The 24318-nt window shown below is 39.0% G+C and overlaps 1 protein-coding gene, 3 long non-coding RNA genes and 1 pseudogene across 5 annotated transcripts in view; 2 read left to right on the plus strand and 3 right to left on the minus strand.

The window, feature by feature from the left end:
* The window catches only part of LOC148728953 (uncharacterized), a 2322-nt gene extending 1926 nt beyond the window's left edge, over nucleotides 1-396 (minus strand). Inside the window, exon 1 of the mRNA XM_088725058.1 lies at nucleotides 1-396. This exon is cut by the window's left edge and continues 553 nt beyond it. Coding sequence (XP_088581184.1) covers nucleotides 1-396 — 396 coding nt within the window.
* A 2138-nt stretch (nucleotides 397-2534) lies between these two features.
* LOC148728954 (uncharacterized) lies at nucleotides 2535-3781 on the plus strand. Its single transcript, XR_015988778.1, has 2 exons — nucleotides 2535-2789; nucleotides 3601-3781. It is a non-coding gene; the product is annotated as an uncharacterized LOC148728954 (long non-coding RNA).
* LOC148728955 (uncharacterized) lies at nucleotides 3518-5064 on the minus strand. The gene is made up of 2 exons (XR_015988853.1): nucleotides 4911-5064; nucleotides 3518-4159 (listed from the first exon to the last, which is right to left on the minus strand). It is a non-coding gene; the product is annotated as an uncharacterized LOC148728955 (long non-coding RNA).
* Nucleotides 5065-9266: 4202 nt separating this feature from the next.
* LOC148728956 (uncharacterized) lies at nucleotides 9267-13210 on the plus strand. Its single transcript, XR_015988826.1, has 2 exons — nucleotides 9267-11196; nucleotides 11759-13210. It is a non-coding gene; the product is annotated as an uncharacterized LOC148728956 (long non-coding RNA).
* Nucleotides 13211-13302: 92 nt separating this feature from the next.
* On the minus strand, nucleotides 13303-19942 carry LOC148728957 (uncharacterized; annotated as a pseudogene). The gene is made up of 8 exons (XR_015988711.1): nucleotides 18809-19942; nucleotides 18301-18534; nucleotides 18037-18145; nucleotides 17527-17630; nucleotides 17193-17308; nucleotides 16962-17035; nucleotides 16214-16493; nucleotides 13303-16112 (listed from the first exon to the last, which is right to left on the minus strand). The product of XR_015988711.1 is annotated as an uncharacterized LOC148728957 (transcript).
* Between the last annotated feature and the right edge of the window lie 4376 nt (nucleotides 19943-24318).

Here is a 24318-nt window from a genome sequence, read left to right on the forward strand (position 1 = left end):
CAGGCCATCAACCTTGTTCTCGTAATAGACCCTCCGACAGCGCTTGGGCTCTCGATTCACTTTGTTTCTTAAGATCTTAAATAGGTACTGGTTCCCGGATGCGAATGCCTTCTGACGACGGGCAATCAGATGTTTGAGATGTACAGACAACCAAGGCCGGTCAGTTTCGTACACCTTTGTAGAACGCCCGGGCATGATCGTGTTCAGCCCAAGGTTAATAATGTCAGTGAGAGTTCTAAGCTTAAGTTCACATGACAGATCAGCTGAGAGAAGATCAGACCAAGGCACTTGAAGAAAAAATCTGCCCACACTGGCTCTTTTACTGGGTCTTTTGTCTCTGGAGAGGATGATCTTGCATTTAGATTTTGAGGGCGTCTCCCTGATTACCGGCCCCATATACACAGACAGGTGGTCAGATAGACCAAACTGAGGAAGGCTACATGGAGCAGAGAAAAATTCAGGGAAGTTGGTGAAATTTGATCCAGAGTATTATTACCTCTAGTAGGAAATGAGACAGTAGGCTTGAGGTGAAAGGCCTTAACAGCAGATCCTCATGATGAAAATCAGATAGAACCTTGAACTGGATCGAATCTTTAACGTACATACACACACCTCCATGTTGCCAGCCGACACGATCGCGCCTAAAAAGCTGGTAGCCTTTGATGTTAATCGGGGAATCAGGCATACAGCCACTCAGCCAGGTTTCAGTAAAAAGGGCTATATCAGCATTAACGTTGTTTAGAGTATGAGCAATTTCATCAATTTTAGGCGCCAAGGACATTGTGTTGGACCCAGTATGAGCAATTTCATCAATTTTAGGCGCCAAGGACATTGTGTTGGACAAAAAGATCGATGGAACAAAGTGAGGCCTCCCAAGGGAGCTTGTGGTCACGCTGTCGACTTCGGATCTTGATGGAGTAGAGGTGTGATTTTGAATATTTAATAAGTTCCCATGATTTACTGAATCATGCTTTCCCTTGGCCCTTGGATAGCTAATGTCGAACTGTTTTCGTCTTGAGATAACTGGAAGAATATGGTTAACTCTGTGATCCGCCTGTAGTTTGCGTTGGATCCCGCCGCGTATTCCTCTGGTTGGTTTTAAGATTCCAGCAAATTTGCAAGCGGTCCATTCAGAACGCCGCAAAGGTTTGATAGTTTGTGTCGAAGTTCATATATTTTGAACTGCGGTATTAAATACGTATGATGCACGATCCTTCGCAGTAGATACCGCAGTTCAAAATATATGAACTTTATATATCCACTGTATCTGATTTATCATCACGGGTTTATTACGAATCAACTTAAACGGCCTGCTCCCAGTTGGCTTGTTAGCTCAATTGGTAGAGCGCTGCACTAGTATCGCAGAGGTCAGTGGTTCGAATCCCGTACAGGCCTGATTTTTTTCAGGTCTGATTTTCGCTATTGCATAAATTACGCTAGCTACTGCGAAGGATCGCGCATCATACATTTTACTTCTGTTGCAAGTTTTAAGTTTTAGCTTGTCAAACACTATACCAAAAGCCCATGGGTCGAGACACTGGCTGGCCTCTCTAATGTAAATGTATACAAAGTCTAAAAAGAAACACACATATTATTATCTCTTTGTCGGGCACTGTGGCACTGTTTGCGGGCCAAGATAAAAATTTTAGCTGTTTAGCCCGCTCACACGCTCGCATTTTCAGACTCTTTAATTTTATCGTAATTTTTCTCAGTTTTTAATGTCTCCATGTACTCCAAAGTGAAAATAATAGTAATATAGTATATGCTATTGGTTATGAATAGGTTTTAGACCCCTCTCAGATAAAGTCATTTAATCCTCGCTTAGAGGCTCCGGCCAAAATGACTCTGAATCGGCCCTAAAACATAATTAGACCTTCTGTTAACGGCTTTTTTCCCTTTGATCTAAACACATTGACGCGATTAATCTACAAGAATATCTCGACTGGATATTTGAACCTCCGTTAAAGTTAAAGATTTTTCAATGAGCGCCTGAAAAGTAGTAACAATATGGTATCGGCACATATGGTATCATGAATGATTCATTTCATGTCATTTTTACGCGTTTATGGAGGGAGGAGGGATCTGTAGAATAAGTATGCAGTTAAAAGGCGTCACTCGTCTTCAATGAATTCTTCCTGGTCTTTAATTGGTTGTTTAAGAGGCTTTTATAACGAAAATAAACTGCACTGCTCTTGACATTGTTCATAAACAGAGTGAAAAAAGAGGGGGCTGAATTTTCACATGTACAGCTCCTCCCGCCGAATCCTGCTCCAAACCTTTCTAATTTCGACATGTGTATCGACGCTCAGCTTAATAAGGCGATAGAAAGTATAAGCCAGCCGGGTCGAATGTAGCCTGTAATTCAATACTACAGAACATAAAAATCCATTAGTAACAGACTGCGCGCCGGAGAGTTCAATTAAATTTTATTTACCGTTTGACTTGTACTAAATTTAGAAGTCGATAATTGCCAAAACTAAGAAACATAAATAATTTACCATTTCAACTTTGTTGATATATCCAAATTATTAAGAAATATAAACCCCTCGTCAAAGCGATCGATCTAACAGTTACGTCGCTCTAGGCAAAGGTTACACATTGATTAGCATCCGCTGTTTTTCACCATGAATAAGCTGTCAAAATCCTTGGGTTTTCTGTGCCTCATGGCTACAGTTTTATTGCAGACCTTTTTTCAGGATAGTGAAGCTGTCATGCCTGTTGCAAAATGCCCAGAGAAATCGCTTTATTGTCCTGGACATAAGCGCTTTTCACTGAACCGGGAAAAGAAGGTAATTCAAGCATTAACATTCGTTTAAACACTTCAAATTGGCAAAGCGTAAGCTGAACATTTGTAATTTATCTACGACAAAAAAAAAATTTTGGGCACCTGTATTTGTAGTAACAGCCGGAGCTGAATAGAATTATAATCTTCAGTTAGGACAAAAGTAAAAGGACTAAATCATCTTGGTCCTGGTGATATACCTCAGTCAACTTTCTTTCTTATTTTTCGCCTTAAAGAATAATCCTAGTTCTCAAAACTCATTCAGAGTAGGGATTAAGGTTTGGATCTGTTTGGTTTAAAAACTGACTGCGATGTCCCTTAACCTGTTACCGCTAGAGGTGATCAATCGGAAAGTAGGATTTTCTTGCAATTCTCCTAAACTCTTCAGTGAACAGGTACTGAATAGAAAGAAACAAGAATATTATCCACTACGTTTCTCTATAGGACATCACACCTCAATCTCAGTGATGGCTGACTGAGAAATGCTTGAATAATAGTTGTTTCTCAAGTTTTCCTTTAAAATATTTGCGCCGGAAATCGGCGCAGTGGGCCAAAAATGATTCTTTAGCGCATGCTGGATGTTTTACCACTGTAGCTGTATTGTGGTCTCGTAAAAAAAAATTGCCCTCAGGGGCTATGAAAACGGGTGAAATGCATCAGTTAGGAGAATAGGCTTTTCAAGTACAATATGGGCGCTAGCTGGCGTCGTGCGTCAAATTTGAATGTACAGAGACAAAAAGAAATGAAGTTTTTAATTTTTGATCGGTCACTTCTGTCATTTGAAATAGCACGTTTCATTTCAAATATTACTGTTTCAGGCAGTTGAACATCAAAGACGCATTTGTGAGGCCGCACGTACTTTAAACTGCGAGAGTGAAGAACTTCAGTGAAAACAGCTGGAAGATGACGGACGCCATTAAGGAACATCTGTTTAGTTGGAAGTTTTGTTTAATTAAAAACCCTCTTTCGCTTAAAATAAAGTGAAACTCTTAGTTTAAACAGCTTGCCCTCTGAACTGTTTTTACAAACTTTAGAAACCGCACGAGTCCGAAAATTCCTTCCATTTAGCTTCAGTAAAATACCTCCTTCGCCAGCGAAAATAGTTGAAAGTGATCCTAAATCGAGAGGACAGAAAATGTTCTCTGTCCAAGTTAACAAAAGAAACTTACATTTTCTTTTCAACCCATTAGATTAAAGCTCGAGATCGTAGGACTGCGCGTAAAATTCGAGATTTCCAACTATTTACAATGTATGTGCATCATTAACAGCGCAATCCTAAAAATAATTAATTCAAGTAGTGGCAGTTTTAGAGTCTGGGACCGAGCAGTTACTCAGGGATCTCCATGGTTCATCTCCTTCCGGTTCCACTGTACCCACCTAAAAATAAATGAACAAGTCCAATCAATCAATCAATCAATGAATTAGCGATAAAATAAATTAGAAAAAAATGCTGCCTTATATCAATCAATATATAAATTAATTCCATGCGAATTAAACGAAATTAACATCCCAATTTTATTTTGGGTAAACTGGGGTCCTTCTGCGCAAATGACGTGATTAATTCCCGATCCAAACTAAAAGCCTATATTTTGTCACAGATTATTTATATGGGCTCAAAACTGTTTCGTACATCATTAGACCAAGTGAAAGAAAATGTTTGAGACAAGTTAAAATGGGGAAACCAGTGAGTATTGAGGATTGAAATGGAAAGAAAGCCCAAGAGAACCTAAATATAGTAGGTTTTATTTGGGCCTCTTCAGAAGAGGATACCACAAATGAAGGCCGAGAAAACGCTCATGAATGAATCGCGAAATTTGCATTCTTTGACCAAGACGAAGAGGAGGACCATAAACATGCAAAAAAAAAAGAACGAAGCTAATACTCAGCTATCTTCAGCGAACAAGCCTGGTCAATAACGGATTTACTGTTTAAGAAAAAGATTTCACTTTATCAAGAATCAAGAATGACTTGTTTACTACGAGAGCCAGGAAAGAAAGCCAACTGTGTTTGTAGCACAATAAAGCCACTAGAATCATCTATATTTTCTTTGTTTTGACTGTCCTCTAGCGCTTTTTACTTCTCTATACAAGAATTGCAAAGTTAGTAATGATTCAATTTTTTTTCTTACCCGGGATCAAAGCGGGCAATCCTAAGCAGGTAAGATGGGCCCATCATGCCCGCTCGAGTGTCCAATCAGAACACAGGATTCGCTTCATATCGCCCGCGGGCGCTGCCAGCGATATACTAACAGAACTTATTATCCAACTACACTTCAGTGGTGTCTCGCGTGCAAGCGATGTAGCGCGTCCGGTTTAAACTGAAGATATCTAAACCACTATATCAAATTAAAGCTTATAGGACTGGCTATCAGACTATACCAAAAATTTGAAAAAAAATTAAATGTCGAGTGTTTCACAACTTCTAAATGCGAGCGCCCGAATCACCTTTTAAGAACTACAAGTCAAAAGGAATTTGTTCGAATGCTCTCAAATTTTGACAGTAGCTAGTTAACAAAAACGTGTCTCTGAATTTTTTATTTCTAAATACTTTTTTTATCAAGAGTGAATTTGTACGATCACTCCACATTTTTTTAATCCTATTTCAAAAATGTTCTGTAACTTTTCACTGAAATTGAATATGGCAAATCAGACAGACAGACAGACATCTATATTTATACAGGATAGCCCCTTCAGTGTAGTAAACACTGGTATCAACGGGGGTCCTGTTACCCACCCATCCCACCCCAGGGAGGACATCCATCACACAGTAATTTCGTGCGTGGGAAATTAACGTCTCCTACCCCAACCCTGCAGGAGACGGGACCTCCATTTATTCGTCCCTATCCGAGAAGACTAGAATATCTAACCATTTCTCGATGTTAAAGAAAGGAAGCATATTCCTCTCAGTTAATTTTAAGACCCTGAGTGTTGGTCCGGCCGGTATTGAACTCTCGACCTCCCGCACAGCAGTCCGGCGCTCTCCCAATTGAGCTAACCAGGCGGCGGCTAAATCACAGACACATTTTTTTTAGCGCTTTGGCCCCGGAAACGGAGGAGCACATTAGACAAGCGCAAAACGAAATTCGCTTTAATATGTAACGTTCAAAAGGTGATTCGGACGCTCGCATTTAGAAGTCGAGAAAAATTCGACAATTAATTTTTTTTCAAAATTTTTGGTAGAGTCTAATAGCCAGTCCTATAAGCTTTAATTTGATATAGGGGTTTAGATATCTACAGTTGAAACCGGACGCGCTACATCGCTTGCACGCGAGACACCCCTGAAGGTGCACGGTAACCTTAAGTGTTAAAAGCAGAGCTACTTCTCACATGAATGGCAAACTGTGGTTACTGTAACATGTGATGCGCCGAGACCATTTAGTGGGGTGCAGCACTGTTTTTGTTGGTAAAACTGCATAATCAAGATTAAATGCAGTTGTTTTCTGATTTCCTGTAATCTATGGTAAGATTTCTGCATGGCCCTGTACTTCCTTACTGCACCTGTCAATGGGTTGTTCCAGGGTAGAGGTGGGGGGGGGGGGGTTGGTTTGCAGCCCCCCGCCTCTTGGTTAGGGATTTTGACATTTATGCACTGTCTTACTGCCATCTCCCACCCCTAATCCTGGGAAAGCCATTAATGAGTACATATTTCCAACTTTAACAAGATGTAATTTTGTTCAGTCAATAATACTGTATTGTACATATAGCTACACGTGACATTAATAATTTTACCTTACCCTAGATCCACGATCTTTTAGCCACTGAAACTCGTCCTGGATTTCAAAACCGTGCACCTTCAGGTGGCTGGGACGTTTCTTTTTCTTGGGCTCGCTGAATGACCCTCCAAACAGCCTCGAGATAATACTAATTGAAGACAAACCTCGCAAGACCACGCTGGGGTATGGGCTGCACGCGGCAAACGTGACGCCCTTGGCCAAGCGACTCACTTATATACTTTGTTACTTAAGGGAAACAGAAGTAAGTAAAGCTTTATTCACACAGGGTAGCCCGTTCAGCTCTAAGGCTGGTATCCATAGGGTCCCTGTTTCTTAAAAAGAATTTACATCAAGGTTTTCAATTATATATATATATATATAATATATATATATAGATATAGCTCTTTGGCATACAAAGCTTTGCTTTCATGTCCAAATTGAGCACTCTAACTAGGATGAGTCATTGCTCTGCAATTGCGCATGCTCGCTAGTGTACTCTAGTTTGAGCACTCTGGCATGGCTTAGACGATACCACAAAGGTTGCATCGTTTGGGGTGACCATATTGGTTCTCCTCCATCCTAGCATTAGCACTGCACTGATGAGGCCCAGAAGGCCGAAACAGTACTGTCTGCAGTTAGTTATATATATATATATATATATATATATATATATATATATATGTATATATATGACTAGAATTCTAAAACTACATTTACAGCCTAAGACTACAAAGCCAAAACACAATTAAGACCTAAAATAGTAGATAAAATATCAAAGCTAAGATGAAAAGAAGTGTCTTGCTCGGTGGCAGAACGTTTGAAAGTTTTCACTCTTCACAATCTTTAAAGGGAGTTTATTAAAAAATTCTGCGTAAGCAAAAAGAAACGAGTCATCCTCGGTGTAAAATCCTGACGAGGTTTTCTTTGTTTCATAAGGTATATTCTTGCTGTGCGCTATTCTTTTTCATGTTTTGTTGTCTTTGTTTTACGTCACTCGTGAGCTTCACAGGTTTTTACACCGAGGATGAACTAAAGAAAGGTCCTTTTCCCAACATTTTGTTTACTTTTGGTAGGGATAACCTCATACTTTGCCTCGTGGAATAGTTGTGAATATTCGAAAATCTGGTAAAATATGATGAAAAGTAACTAGGAACTAATCAGTGAAGACAGAGAAAAGCAAGTTTAGCCCAGTGGTAATAGCGTCTACTGGAAAGGCAATATTGGTAGTACATGGCGGCGACAGGGTTGTTTGGTATCTCGGCAGCTGTCTACTTAACTTCTTTGCTTTATTATGCCAGTAAACCGGCATAAAATGTTTCGACATTGCAGTCTTGCTTGGTACAGAACCTTTGGAAGGATTAAACAAGTGCTGGAAAAGCGACTCCACGGGACAATTAGCTAAAACTGCGCTGAATGAGTTTGCAGCTCGAGCAGTCAACATGGCGGGCAACCATAAAGTCAAACTCTCAAAGCACACCACCTCTGCTTTAGCCTATTACCTATGCTTATCGCTACTCTTGTCCAGTGCTAATGTTGAGCGAAACCCTGGTCCTGAATCAATTTCTCAAAATAGAAATTTCAAGTTGAGTACGGTCAAAGGACTAAGAATTTGTCATTTGAATGTGCGAAGTTTTGTCAACAAGATCGATGAGATGCGGATTTTTTGCGAGACCCACCCACCGCACGTTCTGTCCCTGGACGAAACTTGGCTAGATTCACCAATGAGTGACAGTGAAATTCAGCTTCCCGGCTACTCACTTGTACGAAGAGATAAAACCCGCCGAAATGGTGGTGTTCTCATCTACGTTTCCTCGAACCTTGATTACAAGGTTATTCAAGAATTTGAAAATGATCAACTGCATATTCAATGTCTTTGGATGGAAATAACACCTCCAAAATCTAAAGGCTTTATTTTCTGTTCCTGCTATCGCCCGCCGAATGTGGATGACGTATCGACTTACGTTGAGGGCTTAAGAAGCATGTTAACAGTAATGGCTGATCAGGAAAGGGAAATTGTCATTAACGGTGATCTGAATTTCGATCTGAAACAGTCGACCAAACCCGCATCTACAAAAAGCGCTTTATTAACATGACGAAAGAGTTTTCTCTGCGGCAGATTATTCACAATTTCCCTCGCATAACTGAAAATTCAAAGACTCTGATAGATTTATTTGTTTCCAGTCGTCCGGATCTATATGTCTCGGGGGTAATACCAGTTGGCTTTAGTGATCACTCTGCGACATATGCCGTCCGTAAACTACATCGTTTAAAACCGCCTCCCCCGAGGATAATTGACACCCGGAGTTTCAAGCGTTTCAATCGTGATGCTTTCATTGAAGATCTAAATAAAGTTCCGTGGTCATTGATAAATTCCTTCGCAGACTCCCATGCCCCAAGAATCCGTGTGCGAGTCAGGGGACATAAGGTACCGTGGCTGACATGCGAGGTGAAACAACTAATGAATGAAAGAGATCACTTTCATAATCTGGCATTGAGGACAAACAATGACCTTCACTAGAGCTCTTACAAGCGCTTACGCAATGTTGTGACTTTGAAGCTCAGAAAAGAGAAACAAAGATATTATTATGAACAATTCCGGGAGACAAGAGGAGATTCCCGTGGGACCTGCAAAAAACCTAAAACAACTACTCGGAAGTGGCTCAAAGAGTAACAGCGCTGATGCTCGTACGGCAAATGAAGCAAATTAAAGACAAGTGTAACACTTTTAGTCGCTTCTTTGTCTCTTATGTCGAAGATTTAACATGAGGGGACGCAAATCGTCTGCACTGCAAGTATCCCGGAAAGTCCCATACATTTTCTTAGACTAAAAGTCTAAGAAAATGTATGGGACTTTTTGAGCGCTCCAGGCAGCTTTCCTGTAAGGCGTCATAATCTTGTTGCTGCCGACATCGATGTGACAGATAATTGCTTTTACAGTGTTTTTTTTGCCGGCTTATATTGTCATCAAGTTTCAATAAGACGGCTCTCATTTTTCACGAGAACAATAAAGTTTTTGTAAATTACGAGATCGGATGCACGTACTGTTTCAACTAATTCGCTCTTCTTGCTTGGGAATACATTAATAAAATGTCGGCGGACCTTGTGGCCTCCACAGAGCTGGAAATACCAAATAAACGGGGGGTAAAATCGCGAAAAAATACTCCCAAGGAGAAACGTAAACAAAGTAGAGAATGGAGAAAGCGAAAGCGACAGCAGAAGAAAGCGGGTAATCTGGCTTAAGTTCTGCCTGGCGTCAATGGTGGACCAAATGTGGCTGAGACAAACTCTATTGATAAAAAATCATTTTCTCCAAATCTGGATACAAAATAGGTAGGCAACGAAAGCGGACTTATCATGCTTAAGGCTAATTCTAAAGAAGAAATGGAAAGTAATGTGAAGCGACCACGATTAACAACCGTTTTAGATGTAAATTATTCAAGATCAGCAACAATGCTTCGGAGGGCGCTTGGAGACGATGCAAGACGCAGGCGGGCTCAATATTAAAGGACGTTTTTGGCACAGACAACTTTTAAACGTATTGGTAGTTAGAAAAATATTAATTTGAAGAGTCATCACGAGACTCAGGTAAACAGAACTTCAAATATTCGAAAAGGCTGGTTGCTATGGAGTGACGTCATAAACCGGCTAAGTGTATTTGCTGCCTTATTTTTGTTGTGAATGTTGGTTTTGTGGTGTATCAGAACTCAATACCGTTAAATTTCATTAAAGATCCATCAAAGTGCCTAAGTTTGATTTTGCAGCTTATAGTGGTTGATGGAAGATGCATTTAAAGTTAAATTTCCCGTGGGTACAATAAGTTGGAATCACCTGAAACCATCTGAAACCCCCAAGGAAACTATCCAAAGTTACCTGAAAATATCTCGAAACAATTTAAAACAACTTGAAAGCACCTAAAAAACTACGGGTGACATCAGAAAATAAGTGTTAACAATCGAGTTTATTCATAGGGAACCCGGCTTACGGATATCGTGTATAATGCCCTACATTACAGAATAGGCACCACAATTAACAGGTCTTCAAGGAAACATTCCATTGTTCTTGTTGAAAACACACTCAATTAGCTCTACGAATGGCTGGGAGTTGCACGGGAATATGCGAATTCATTTCTTGACAAAGCACTTGCGTTACAATAACAACATGAGATCGCGAATGCAAAGAAGAAACTGTTTTAAATCGAAAGAAGTACGTGAAGTTTTTCCAACGGGATCATGCAAATTATATATGAAAAAGCCCAGGAAGGCCTGAAGATTTTCAAACTTCCTAAGGAAATCTTGAACATTGTGTTTTTCTTTAATCAGAGACGAATTTATAGCGTGACCTAGAATTTCACTGACTTTGTCATTGCAAAAGTGAAATATATGTGGATTTTTTGCAAGGTATTTTACTGCAAATGACAGAATATAGCTGATGAATGGTGGCCTTAACTTCCACTGCCTAAGTAAATTTCAGGTGGTTTCAGGTGATTCCAACTTTTAGTACCTACGTTAAATTTCCAGGTTATTTATGTCTGTCAATCTTGACTCTTCATATTTTTTTATTTTTGCAATGTTTTTATGTTACATGTCGAGCCATGTTATGCTACTCAAGCAAAAAGGTGGTGATACTAACAAATATATAAATGAACTTTGCCTGCGAGGCCGGATTGGACACAGAGTGCTGTGTATTCTGCAAAGTTATTAAGGTAGGTTATACCTGCAATTGCTAAATGGCATGCATCATAGCACAATTCTACAGTAACACAAAACATTTTCAGGTTACCGGTATTTGTGAGGCAATTTAATTCTAATCAATTAGTGACAGCTTTCTTGACTTTGTAGAAAAGCAGAAATCTGTCCACAAACATGAACATATTTTATCTGTGGTGAACAGGGATTATATATCTACAAATAATAGTGAATATTATGACTTTAGCCAAGTTAATTCATTATTAAGTCGTACGTGCACTTTATTGATAGGAATGTGCCTGTCCTGATGTTCCTCGTGGGGAAGCCTGTGCTGAGTGTTTCCCAAAGAGCAAAGCAAATATTGGGGGGGGGGGGGGTAGGTACAACTCTGCATTTCCGTATTGACATGCATAAAAACGTCCAGCTTGCAGTAGGGTACTTCACTTTCTATTTGGAACCCATGTCTTTAAATCTCACTTGGGATACTCAGTTTGATAGACAGTTACCAGCAGAAATATGGTAGCTTTGGATTATAAAGGTGGAAACTAAATTCACTTTTTTTTTTTCTGTCTGTTTCAGATGGACAGGATTAAGAGATGACTTGCTCTTTCCCCTTGAAGAGGAACCATGTGATGTCAATTTATGTGCTCTGCATGCAATGTATAACATTTGAATTTTTAAATTGTGTACACCTATTGTAAATATGGCACAGTCAACATTGTTTTCTTTTAAAGAAATCTATTTTCTTGAAGTTTAATCCTGTAATAATAAGATTTTTGTTTAGTGTTGCCTGATCACTTCTGAGATATATATTTGTCATATTTCTTTGATTAATATAGCATTCAGCGTAGTGCCAGAGGGCTTCTGGGATATATAGCAAACTTAGTTTTTCATTCACGGTTAATAGAGGGAAATGCTGTCTTTCCTTTCTGGTTCACCCAGGTTGAATTCCTGGCATTCAATGTAATGCCTGAGTGCTTCAGGGATATATAAAATACTTAGCTTTTCATTCATGGTTAATATAGCAAAGTGTTGTCTATCCTTTCTGGTTCACCCAGGCTAAGTCCTGGCATTCACAGTAATGCCGGAGCACTTCTGGGATATATAACATACTTAGCTTTTCTCTCATGTTCAGTATAGGGAAGTGTTTTATAAACTTTCTGGTTCACCCAGGTTGAAGTCCTAGCATTCAGTGTAATGCCTGAGCGCTTCTGGGATATCTAACATACTTAGATTTTCATTCATGATTAATATAGGGAAGTGTTGTCTATCCTTTCTGGTTCACCCAGGCTGAAGTCCTGGCATTCAGAGTAATGCCTGAATGCTTCTAGGACACATGACATACTTAGTTTTTCATTCACGAATATTATAGGGAAGTGTTGTCTATCGTTTGTGGTTCACCCAGGCTGAAGTCCTCACATTCAGTGTAATGCCTGAGTGCTTCTGGGATATATAGCATACTTTATAGTTTTTCATTCATGGTCAATCTTGGGAAGTGTTGTCTATCCTTTCTGGTTCACACAGGCTGAAGTCCTGGTATATAGTGTAGTTAATGCCGGAGTGCTTCAGGGATATATAACATAATTAGCTTTTCAGTCATGGTTAATATAGGGAAGTGTTGTTTATCTTTTCTGTTTCACCCAGGCTGAAGTCCTGATATTAAGAGTAATGCCTTAGTGCTTCTGGAATACATAACATACTTAGTTTCTTCGACAATCACGAGTTAATCTAGGGAATTGATGCCTATCCTTACCGGTTCACCCAGGCAGAAGTCCTGGCATTCATTGTAATGCCTTAGCGCTACTGGGATATATAACATACTTAGGTTTTCATTTATGGTTAATATAGGGAAGTGTTTTCTATCCTTTCTGGTTCACCCAGGCTGAAGTTAACTGGCATTCAGAGTAATACCTAAGCGCTTCTGGGATATATAATGTGAAGAAATTCTTGTGACCCAAACTGTTCTGCTCTTTGAGCTCTTCACCTATCTGCAGCAGAGCGACAATAATAAATGGTCATTTGAGACACAAATTTGAAAAACAGTTTCATTTACTGCTAGAAGGCGCCCTGCAAACCGCGACGGGAAGAGAACTTCAAAACACAAGGTGCTGCGAAAAAAAAATTAATGAATAAATCAAGGCAAAACAAAAGCTGGTACATTTCTTTGCGAAGCTACATCATTAAATTTCCGATGCGATGTTTTTGTAGGACGTAAACACATGACGACGACTGATTTCCTGACAAACTGGGCAATACGAGATAACATGAATTATGCAACAACACGAAATAATGCGCACAGCCTCAAGTAATCTATATACCGCATTTCCTTGAATAGGCGCCCACCCCTCGGCCATCCAAACTTCAAATGCGCTGGAATTTTTCTTGTTGACAAAGGGGCGTCTCTGGGTGTGCCACCTTAAAGTACAGCCTAATGACTATGATCATATAAAGAGTTTAAAAATACAGAATTGCTGAGTTATACTGCACTTTTGGGTGTGCCACCTGAAAGTACAGCCTATTGACTATGATGAGAGAAACAGTGTAAAAGTACAAAATATGCTGGGTTAAACTGCACTTTTGGGTGTGCCACCTTAAAGTACAGCCTATTGACTATGATGAGAGAAAGAGTGTAAAAGTACAAAATATGCTGGGTTAAACTGCACTTTTGGGTGTGCCACCTTAAAGTACAGCCTATTGACTATGATGAGAGAAAGAGTGTAAAAGTACAAAATATGCTGGGTTAAACTGCACTTTTGGGTGTGCCACCTTATAGTACAGCCTATTGACTACGATCAGAGAAAGAGTGTAAAAATACAAAATTGCTGGGTTATACTGCACTTTTGGGTGTGCCACCTTAAAGTACAGACTACTGACTACGATCATATAAAGAATTTAAAAATACAGAAATGCTAGGTTATACTGCACTTTTGGGTGTGCCACCTTAAAGTACAGACTACTGACTACGATCATATAAAGAGTTTAAAAATACAGAATTGCTGAGTTATACTGCACTTTTGGGTGTGCCACCTGAAAGTACAGCCTATTGACTATGATGAGAGAAAGAGTGTAAAAGTACAAAATATGCTGGGTTAAACTGCACTTTTGGGTGTGCCACCTTAAAGTACAGCCTATTGACTATGATGAGAGAAAGAGTGTAAAAGTACAAAATATGCTGGGTTAAACTGCACTTTTGGGTGTGCCACCTTAAAGTACAGCCTATTGACTATGATGAGAGAAAGAGTGTAAAAGTACAAAATATGCTGGGTTAAACTGCACTTTTGGGTGTGCCACCTTATAGTACAGCCTATTGACTACGATCAGAGAAAGAGTGTAAAAATACAAAATTGCTGGGTTATACTGCACTTTTGGGTGTGCCACCTTAAAGTACAGACTACTGACTACGATCATATAAAGAATTTAAAAATACAGAAATGCTAGGTTATACTGCACTTTTGGGTGTGCCACCTTAAAGTACAGACTACTGACTACGATCATATAAAGAATTTAAAAATACAGAAATGCTGGGTTATACTGCACTTTTGGGTGTGCCACCTTAAAGTACAGACTACTGACTACAATCATATAAAGAATTTAAAAATACAGAAATGCTGGGTTATACTGCATTTTTGGGTGTGCCACCTTAAAGTACAGACTGCTGACTACGATCATATAAAGAATTTAAAAATAAAGAAATGCTGGGTTATACTGCACTTTTGGGTGTGCCACCTTAAAGTACAGCCTATTGACTATGATCAGAGAAAGAGTGTAAAAGTGCAAAAAATGCTGGATTAAACTGCACTTTTGGGTGTGCCACCTTAAAGTACAGCCTATTGACTACAATCATAGAGAGAGTGTAAAAGTACAAAAAAAGCTGGGTTACACTGCACTTTTGGGTGTGCTACCTTAACGTACAGACTACTGACTACAATCATATAAAGAGCTTAAAAATAGAGAAATGCTGGGTTCTACAGCACTTTTTGGTGTGCCACCTTAAAGTACAGCCTATTGACTATGATCCTGGAAAGAGTGTCAAAATACAAAAATGCTGGGTTATACTGCACTTTTGGGTGTGCCACCTTAAAGTACAGCCTGTTGATCATAGAAAGAGTGTAAAAATACAATAATGCTGGGTTACACTGCACTTTTGGGTGTGCCACCTTAAAGTACAGACTACTGACTACAATCATATAAAGAGTTTCAAAATACAGAATTGCTGGGTTATACTGCACTCTTGGGTGTGCCACCTTAACGTACAGCCTATTGACTACGATCATAGAAAGAGTGTAAAAATACAAAAAGGCTGGGTTATACTGCACTTTTGGGTGTGCCACCTTAAAGTACAGTCTATTGACTACAATCATAAAAAGAGTGTAAAAATACAAAAATACTGGGTTATACTGTACTTTTGGGTGTGCCACCTTAAAGTACAGTCTACTAAATAAGATCATAGAAAGAGTGTAAAAATACAAAAATGCTGGGTTATACAGCACTTTAGGGTGTGCCACCTAAAGTACAGACTTCTACATACGATTAATAGGAAAGGTAATAAATACTAATTAGTATTTATTTAAATACTAAATAAGAAAGGTAATTAGTGCATACTGTGAAATTGAAAAGGAAGCAAGTACTCACTAATGGTGCCCATTTCAAAAGCGCTCTCCCACGAAACATCTGGGCACTGCACAATATAAACCACACCTCATAATTTACAGAAAAATAAACAAGAACTGTTGAACCACAAGTGAAGGTACTCGCCAATGCCACCTCTGGTATCAAAGACTTACATCAACACGGGGCTGACAAAATGTAACACAGTTAAGAATAAAATTCTTAGCTGTGTTTACATCTGTGTAGGAGAGCTTCAACTTGTCCGGCGGAAGGGAGAATCCCACAATCTCTTCAAGGTTTTGAAGAATTTCAAATTCTGTTGGACCTGAAATGTGTTTTATCATAATGGGGAAAATAATAGATATACCCACAAAGTGAATCAAATGTAAAATACACACAAAGCCAATAATTTGACCACTCATGCACCCGACATAGAGCTAACATGAATATTCTGCTTTGAAATAGCAGACTCCTGACCACTCTTAGCTTCTTCTTAACAGAAATTCTATCACCATGAAAAGACTCTGGGCCAAAGCACTTCAGGGCTTGATTGGCTTCTGGAAGTGAACCAATCTTGTAGGCAATCAGACCAATGGATGCAAGCAACTGCTCTGTATTGCGCATCTCCATATGTAGTGCACACAACTGAATGCTAGTAAGCTCTTCATCAAGAAGAAAAAGGAGATCCTCCCGGATTCCAGTTGATCTGCAAATTATGGATAACAATGGTGCATTTACAATAATTATATTGTAAATGGGTACCCCAAAAGGAGCAGGGATGGCGCAGTGGTGAGAGCAATCGCCTCCCACCACTGTGGCCCGGGTTCAATTCCTGAACCTGGCGTCACATGTGGGTTGAGTTTGTTGGTTCTCATCCTTGCTCCACGGGTTTTTCTCTGGGTCCTCTGGTTTTCCTCCCTCCGCAAAAACCAACGTTCCAAGTTGTGTCCCCAATTAGCTTCAAGCTAAATACCCCTGATACATTATTAAAGTTTATTATTATTATTATTTATAAATAAAAAATAAAGTCTTATGAATATCATGGCAATAAATAAATGGTGGAAGGTGGCTGCTCTTACAATGCATCAACTTTGGTACCAAAAAGGCCTCAAGCACTTCCTACATAAGCCTGTGCATTATTTAATGATCATGAATGGCTAAACTTAAAGTATACCTGTCTATGTTACACTTGCTTTGTAGGCATTTTAGGCAGGTTTCATCTGGGGCCACTTCATGACATTTGCAACCCTAATGGGAAATGAAATTACCTCAAAATAAATTAATATTATCTTACAAAATTTTTTGGTTGCATTATTAGAGAAGACTGTAGCTTGTATATTGTAACTGATGAACTACAACTAAGAAATGCTCATTGATCCACATGTACACCAACACAAATACTAACCCTGATTGCATTGCATATAAAGCAGAATTTTACATCTACCCCTCGACCACCAAGTTGAAAATCAAGATCCCCTTTCTTTACCAAAAGAAAGATCAGTGTTTTGTAGTCCAATGAAACTAAGATATGACAAAAATCAACAGCAATAAAGAATTATAATATGACATACCCCCAGTACATGTAGAAGATTAACTTACTGTTTAAAATAATGGTCACTGATAATGAAAAAAAAAACCCTCAATTAAGTTTCTAAAAAAGAAAGTCAGCATCCTCCCTTTTAAAAAGATTAAGGTTAATGTTCTTGCAAATAACAAAATGATAGAAACATCTTAATTACCATCAAATTCTACATTGAACTTCATGCCATCAACAAAAATTCCTTGGTTCTTGATGATTCTCTTTTGTTCATTTAGATCCTTTAAAAGTACCTTCAGGCTTTCCCTATCAAAATAACATTAGGCATGAAGACAACCGATGAAACTTGTCGTTTATTCAGAGCTTATGTTGGGGTAATGTTCTTATAATGCAAAAGGATTTGCAGTTTTTTTCCTCTTTCTGTTTAATTCATAATGTGTGGGTATTGTGTGTGTGTGTGTGTGTGTGTGTGTGTGTGTGTCTGTATTTGTGTGTATTACATTTGTCAGATCTTAGAGCCAGTACTGGAAATTGAGTCAACAATACAACTATGAAAACTGTAACATATATGTTCTATAAAACTATGAGCTTTCAGTAAGGAAAGCTTTATAAGAAAGTGTCTCTACTTTGCAAATTAAAAACTTTGTAACCACGTCAAGCAAAGGAGAAAAAGTATTTTAGTAACATAAAATAATAGAAATTAATGATGAACCTGTTTTCTTTACAATTGGCAATGGCCAGTGGGTAAACAGACTTTGCACTCTCTATGTTGTAAACAGGGTCAAGACAGGGAACCAGACCAACCAACACCTGATTTCTACCTGATCATAAAAAAATGATAATAGAAATGGTTATTATAATAATTTCATTCTCATTCATGGGAACAAAAATTATGCATAACCACACACTTAATCCGAGATAAGGTATTGTTTTATAATTTATGGCAGCAGACTTAAACCTGACAGTCAGTATTTACCACAAAAGGGTCTTCCATCTATCTTCATCAGAAGTTTAAGAGTTGGTGAGCACACATTATGCAGCCTTTGCTCGCGGACAATCACCTCCAAAACAGGAAACAAATCCACCTGGTAACCTTGTAAAGGAGAAGCCACCTTTTTCACATCTATGTATTTTTACAAACTCCAAAGATCACTTTTTTGGCCGCCTTCATTTAGTTAAGGTTCAACAATATTGATGTGTCAGAGGATTTCTAAACGGAAGCCAAAGAAAGAAAGCAAAAGAAAAATGAAAACAACAAAATTAACATGAAAAATACATCTGATATAACTGAGGTTTAAAAAAATTAGCTATTATCATAGTAATAGTAAATAATAATGAGACTTGCACTTCTTCTACCACTTTCAAGCATTAAATTTGTTACTGTGGAACTGCTTCCAAGTTGGGATAAATTAAATCTGAGTGCAGACATATCCTTTCCAAAAGAAGCCTCTTAAGATTGATAACTAATAACAGACCTTACTAACCCCTGTCCTTCCAAGTTTGGTGATATTGATTACAGCTTGCCAAGTATTACCAGATACACTTGCCTTGGTCTTGAAATATAATAGCACCCAATCTGGAACTCGGAGGCTTTCCGCGTATAAGGAAAATGTTTCATCACCAACAAGCTCTTCCACCGTCCGTTTAACTCCTTTCTTTAGGGCCACATCCTCCACAATCTCATTTACAATGGCCTTGGCCTCAGGATCACCAAACGCACACATGCTGGAAAGCACCGTTGATAAATTTTCTCGGCTCCTTTCACAGATGCCTTGTGCATCTTGGAGAACGCGGCTCCCCCTTTTCTTGATAAGGAAAGTCTTTTCTGGGGTCTCCAAATCATTCCTTTCAGAAATCTCCTTTAGATTAGGAGAACTAAGACTGCCTCTGTTTGGAGGAGTCAAATGAACCGAGACAGGCATTTCTTTCGTACTAGCTAGGCGGAGTGTTGAATTGAGGAGTCATTGTAAGGCGCCGAGCTGCACGTGGTCGCTCGCAATTCAAGTCGTTGCCGTCTCCCTTGAGGGAACTCAAATCCAAGCCATTCAAAAATTCTTTAATATTATAAATCGCGGCGGATCCTCCTTCTTCAGAAGCTCTCTTTTCCCTCAGAATAACCGATACAAGCCCAAAAGACGAGCAAACAACTTCAAATGCGCTGGAATTTTTCTTGTTGACGAAGGGGCGCCCATCGAGAAGCCGAGCTTTGTCGCTTTCAATTCGGCAGAAATCTTCTGGAAAAGTTGTCAGGATCGGCGATCGCTTAAAATATTGCAGAGGAGTAATTCCACAAAATTCTGTTGTGGGCACATACCAGTAATTATGCTCGCTTAATGCATCACTGACGACGCGAGAGAAGGTCGAAAAACCTTTCCTCAGCGCCATTTTTTGGGAAAATAACTAAGAAAACTACATGCACTACAAAGCAATCTGGGAAAAAAAAAAAAACATTGTCCAGATCCAAAAACAGACACTGTCCAGATCCAACCGAAAGGGGCGCTAACGATGTTAACCACGCAAACGCTGACATAAAAACCACATATTTAATTGGATTAGAACGCCTGGGGAGTTTGATGTGTACTTCCAGTGCAGACGATTTGCGTCCCCTCATGGTGGATCCACCGATCTAGCGCGCGATCTTTTTCCAAATGGCTGCCGCAAATTGATCGTCCAGAAAAATTTAATCTACGAAAGATCACTGTATCAGAGGTTAGTAAGGCTCTTAAAGATTTAAAATCGAAGAAAGCGACAGGTGTTGATGGTATTCCATCTCGTCTACTAAAGGACGGATCAGATAAGGGATAAGGGCTTAGTTACTGGTTCTGTGTTTATTGACCTGGCAAAGGCTTTCGACACAGTTGACCATGACATTTTGCTTAGAAAATTAGACTATTATGGTATATGTAACGAAAGCCTTCCATGGTTTAAGAACTACTTCACGGGAAGAAAGCAGTTCGTGCACATTGATTCTCAATCATCTGAAGAGCTTGCCATAACATATGGAGTGCCGCAAGGGTCCATCCTCGGACCTTGTTATTCATTGTCTACATTAATGATTTACCCCGTTGTGTCAAACACTGTTCTGTGAATATGTACGCTGACGACACAGTTTTATATCTTGCTGGCCAAACAGTAGACAATCTAACTTTTTACATTAACCAAGATCTTCAGTGTCTATCTGAATGGCTAGAAGACAACAATCTTGTTCTCAATGTTTCAAAACCTAAGTGTGTAGTATTTACATCTCGAAGGCATAAAGAGCGCGATTGTATTTTAAATCTTAATCTTCTCGGAAATTCCATATCTTGCGAAACTACTTTTAAATACCTAGGCGTGTTGTTCGACAATTTTTGACTTAAAAGGCTCACGTGGACTATGAGTGTAAAAAGATTGCGTCGACAGTTAGTCATTCTGGGCCGTATTAGAAGTTTCGTCACAAAAGAGGCAGTAACACTTGTTCATAATGCTTTAATTCTCCCCTTATTTGATTAGTGTGACATTGCCTGGAGTAACCTTCTACAACAAGATATAGATCGACTACCGCTCTTACAAAAAGATAAGAAGTATAGCTTTGTGTTGTGCAATTCCATCTGCTTTGTTTTGGGATCGCAGTAGAGATATGCAAAGAAACGATCAATCCATCTGGACATTTCGATGCTTGTCCATCTTTAATCGGTGAGCGCGAACCCTAAACCTGTTCAGCAGTTATGGTCATTACGATGGTCGATAGTTACGCTGTGTGGTAGACCTGAAACTTCGCCTCAGTTTTCTTTTAATAGGTAAATAAGCTCATTTTATTTTTAGGATTTTTTTCTTAATCCGCTGGCTCTAAGTTGGCGGCTACTCGCAACCTGCACTAAAGGTCCGGTCATTCTTTATATCCTGGACGGGGTAGGGGGATGGGATGGAATGGGAAGATTCTAGTTGTGTCAAAATAAAATATATCAAATCCCCCCCCCCCCCTTGTGTGTTTAGTATCATTATGACCCCCCTTCATTGGAAGTCAATTTGCTATATATCCTCCTTCATACTCTGTTAGCCACGACTGATCGCCGTTCCGTTCCCCTTGAAAACCAACCGATCCCCCAGAATCCTCCAACTGCCCTCCCCTATTCCCCGACTCCGTCCCGGGCAACAAATAAGGACTGGTCCCCAATAACATAAAAAAGAATGCAAGTATGGTAAACGTTTCATCGTTTCGTGCAAAAGAATTTTGAGCATACGGAGTTATTGCCTCTATTTCTAACATCTTGGGTCTCGAACAGTTGACTAATGACTAACTAAAAAAGGTAAATTTCAGCTCCGTGGCGAAGACCAGCTTGGCGCTTTAACTGAAGGTACATACCACTGATCACTATTACTTCATATACATGTTAACGTTAAGTTCTTATAGCTTTTTGTACCAAGTTCATGATAGATTGACAGAATCTATCAGAGAATTGTTTCTCCGTATTGAAAGGTTTTGCCAATAAAAGTCACCAGCTATCTGTTGATTTTCCTCAGTACCTTTTTAAATATTTATCATGAACTTCCCCCTATGATGGTAGGTATCTACTTAAAATAACATGCCAAACATTTTGTGGACACTTCGGGGATCTTTTCTTCGCAATTTATTTATGCAGATTAGGATCAGTATGGCAGGGCTTTGAATTCATTCAAATGTTATTCAACGATAAAAAAAAAAAAACAGAATATATTAAGAGCGAATCAGGGCGCGCGTAACTGGGATTTTTCAAAGGAAAGGAGGGTTAAGACCTGCGGGCAGACCTATTGCATGACACACGAGGCCCTCTGCACCCTACCCCTCAAGGTTCGCACCCTACCCCTCAAGGTCTGCACCCTACCCCTCAAGGTCTGCACCCTACCCCTCAAGGTGTTAAGTCCCACTTGATTATACTTATGTACGCAGGTGGCACAGCTAGATTAAGCTTTATTGTCAAAGAACACATCACAGAGACCTGTTCGAGGATCCAACCCGTCGGTGCCTTTCGATGAGGCCTTCACTGAGGGAGGCTGTCGTTTCACTCACTACCAGGATCATCAGAAGTGACCACATTCAAAGTTTCCTCACAGTTGAATAAGTATTTAATAAATAGATTCCTTATTGCCGTGGGTCTATTCAGAGAAAGACTAATCACAAAAAAGTGGCACACGAGGAGCAGCCGAGCCATAATGTTCTTACCACTATTTATTTCATGAAATAAAAAAGCAAAAAAGTTTTTGTCATCTATGCTTCTATCCTCCACGACACTCTCTTTTCTTCAAATAAGGACAGCCAGGCTGAGATTAGCCAAAATTTTAAGAACATAGTAAAAACATATCCAGGCCGAGAACTTCCTTTATTTTCCTCTTTTATTTTATGAGAAGTATAATAAATATATCTCATTAGACGTTTTGTTGAGTAGTATCGCTGAGTATTTTTACGAGTTGTGCCGTATTATGACGAGCCCGTAGGGTGAGTCAAAATACAAACAAAGAGTAAAAATACTCAGCGATACTACACAACCAAACGTCTAATAAGAGATTTATTATCCAGCATGCCAAACTGTTATTTCAGTGCGGGCGAATTTGGTGGATATTTCTGGAGTACAAATATCGCGTGATATTTGTACCCTACGAAGCACAATTGGATAATAAAAGGTAAAAGAAAAGTAACAGTATGATCTAACAGGACAATTGTTTGTTATATAATTCAAAATAACGGTATATACACATAATAAAGCCCACCAATCTATTTCATTTTAATTAGTCGCGCGCATGGGGATTAAAGCCGCACAGGAAATGTATTGGTGGGGATCGATGGAGCCATAGTAAAAACGAAAAAAGCCAGCAAGGCTGTTCCATTGAAAATAATTTCTGAATTTTGGATGGTTCGTTTAATTAACATAATCGGCTTAAATCCTCCGTCATTTCTGGGTGTTGCAACAGCAGATGGGTTTGAGCACTGTTCGGTTTCTTTTGATCTCTGTCTTCATATATTAGTCATTTCAAGATGAAACAACCTGCAACATATAAATTTTCTCGACGGCAAAAAGTCAACATATCGTAATAAATTAACGGTTACGTGTTTATTCTAAGGATGATGGAAATTAAAGAATACAGAGGGACATTGACATATAGAACTATATATATTAATATATATTTTAGTATGTTTAAATGAGAATGGCACATATAAAGCAATTGTAGTTAAGCCACAAATTAAACTTTCAATTAAGGAAGTCTAACGACGCTATACGAAGAACACAGTTTTTACCTAGAGTTGATTCTTTTAAGGTTCGTGTACTATTTTCAGCATTGAAAACTAGTTCCTTTCAGTTGAATAGAAGGCACCGCTTACGCCAGCTTTTAAAAGGTATTTAAATATCTTTCTCTCCAAAGTAAAAGAACCTTCCTTTTGTCGTATATGCAATTTCATACATGGCTTAAATGATTGCATATTCCATATGCTAATATCAAAAGTAAAGATCTTTTCTTTTAATCACCTTCGGACTTGATCAGTTGATTATAAGAAAATGTGGTCATTTTACTTCTGTTGCAAGTTTTAAGTTTTAGCTTGTCAAACACTATACCAAAAGCCCATGGGTCAAGACACTCGCTGATGTAAATGTGTACGAAGTCTAAAAAGAAACACACATATCATTACCTCTTTGTCGGGCACTGTGGCACTGCTTGCGGGCCAAGATAAAAATTTTAGCTGTTTAGCCCGCTCACACGCTCGCATTTTCGGACTCTTTAATTTTATCGTAATTTTTCTCAGTTTTTAATGTCTCCATGTACTTCAAAGTGAAAATAATAGTAATATAGTATATGCTATTGGTTATAAATATGTTTTAGACCCCTCTCAGATAGAGTCATTTAATCCTCGCTTAGAGGCTCCGGCTAAAATGACTCTGAATCGGCCCGAAAACATAATTAGACCTTCTGTTAACGGCTTTTTTCCCTTTGATCTAAACACATTGACGCAATTAATCTCCAAGAATATCTCGTCTGGATA

Source organism: Stylophora pistillata, chromosome 6 (assembly GCF_964205215.1).
Source record: "Stylophora pistillata chromosome 6, jaStyPist1.2, whole genome shotgun sequence".
Classification (NCBI taxonomy): domain Eukaryota; kingdom Metazoa; phylum Cnidaria; class Anthozoa; order Scleractinia; family Pocilloporidae; genus Stylophora; species Stylophora pistillata.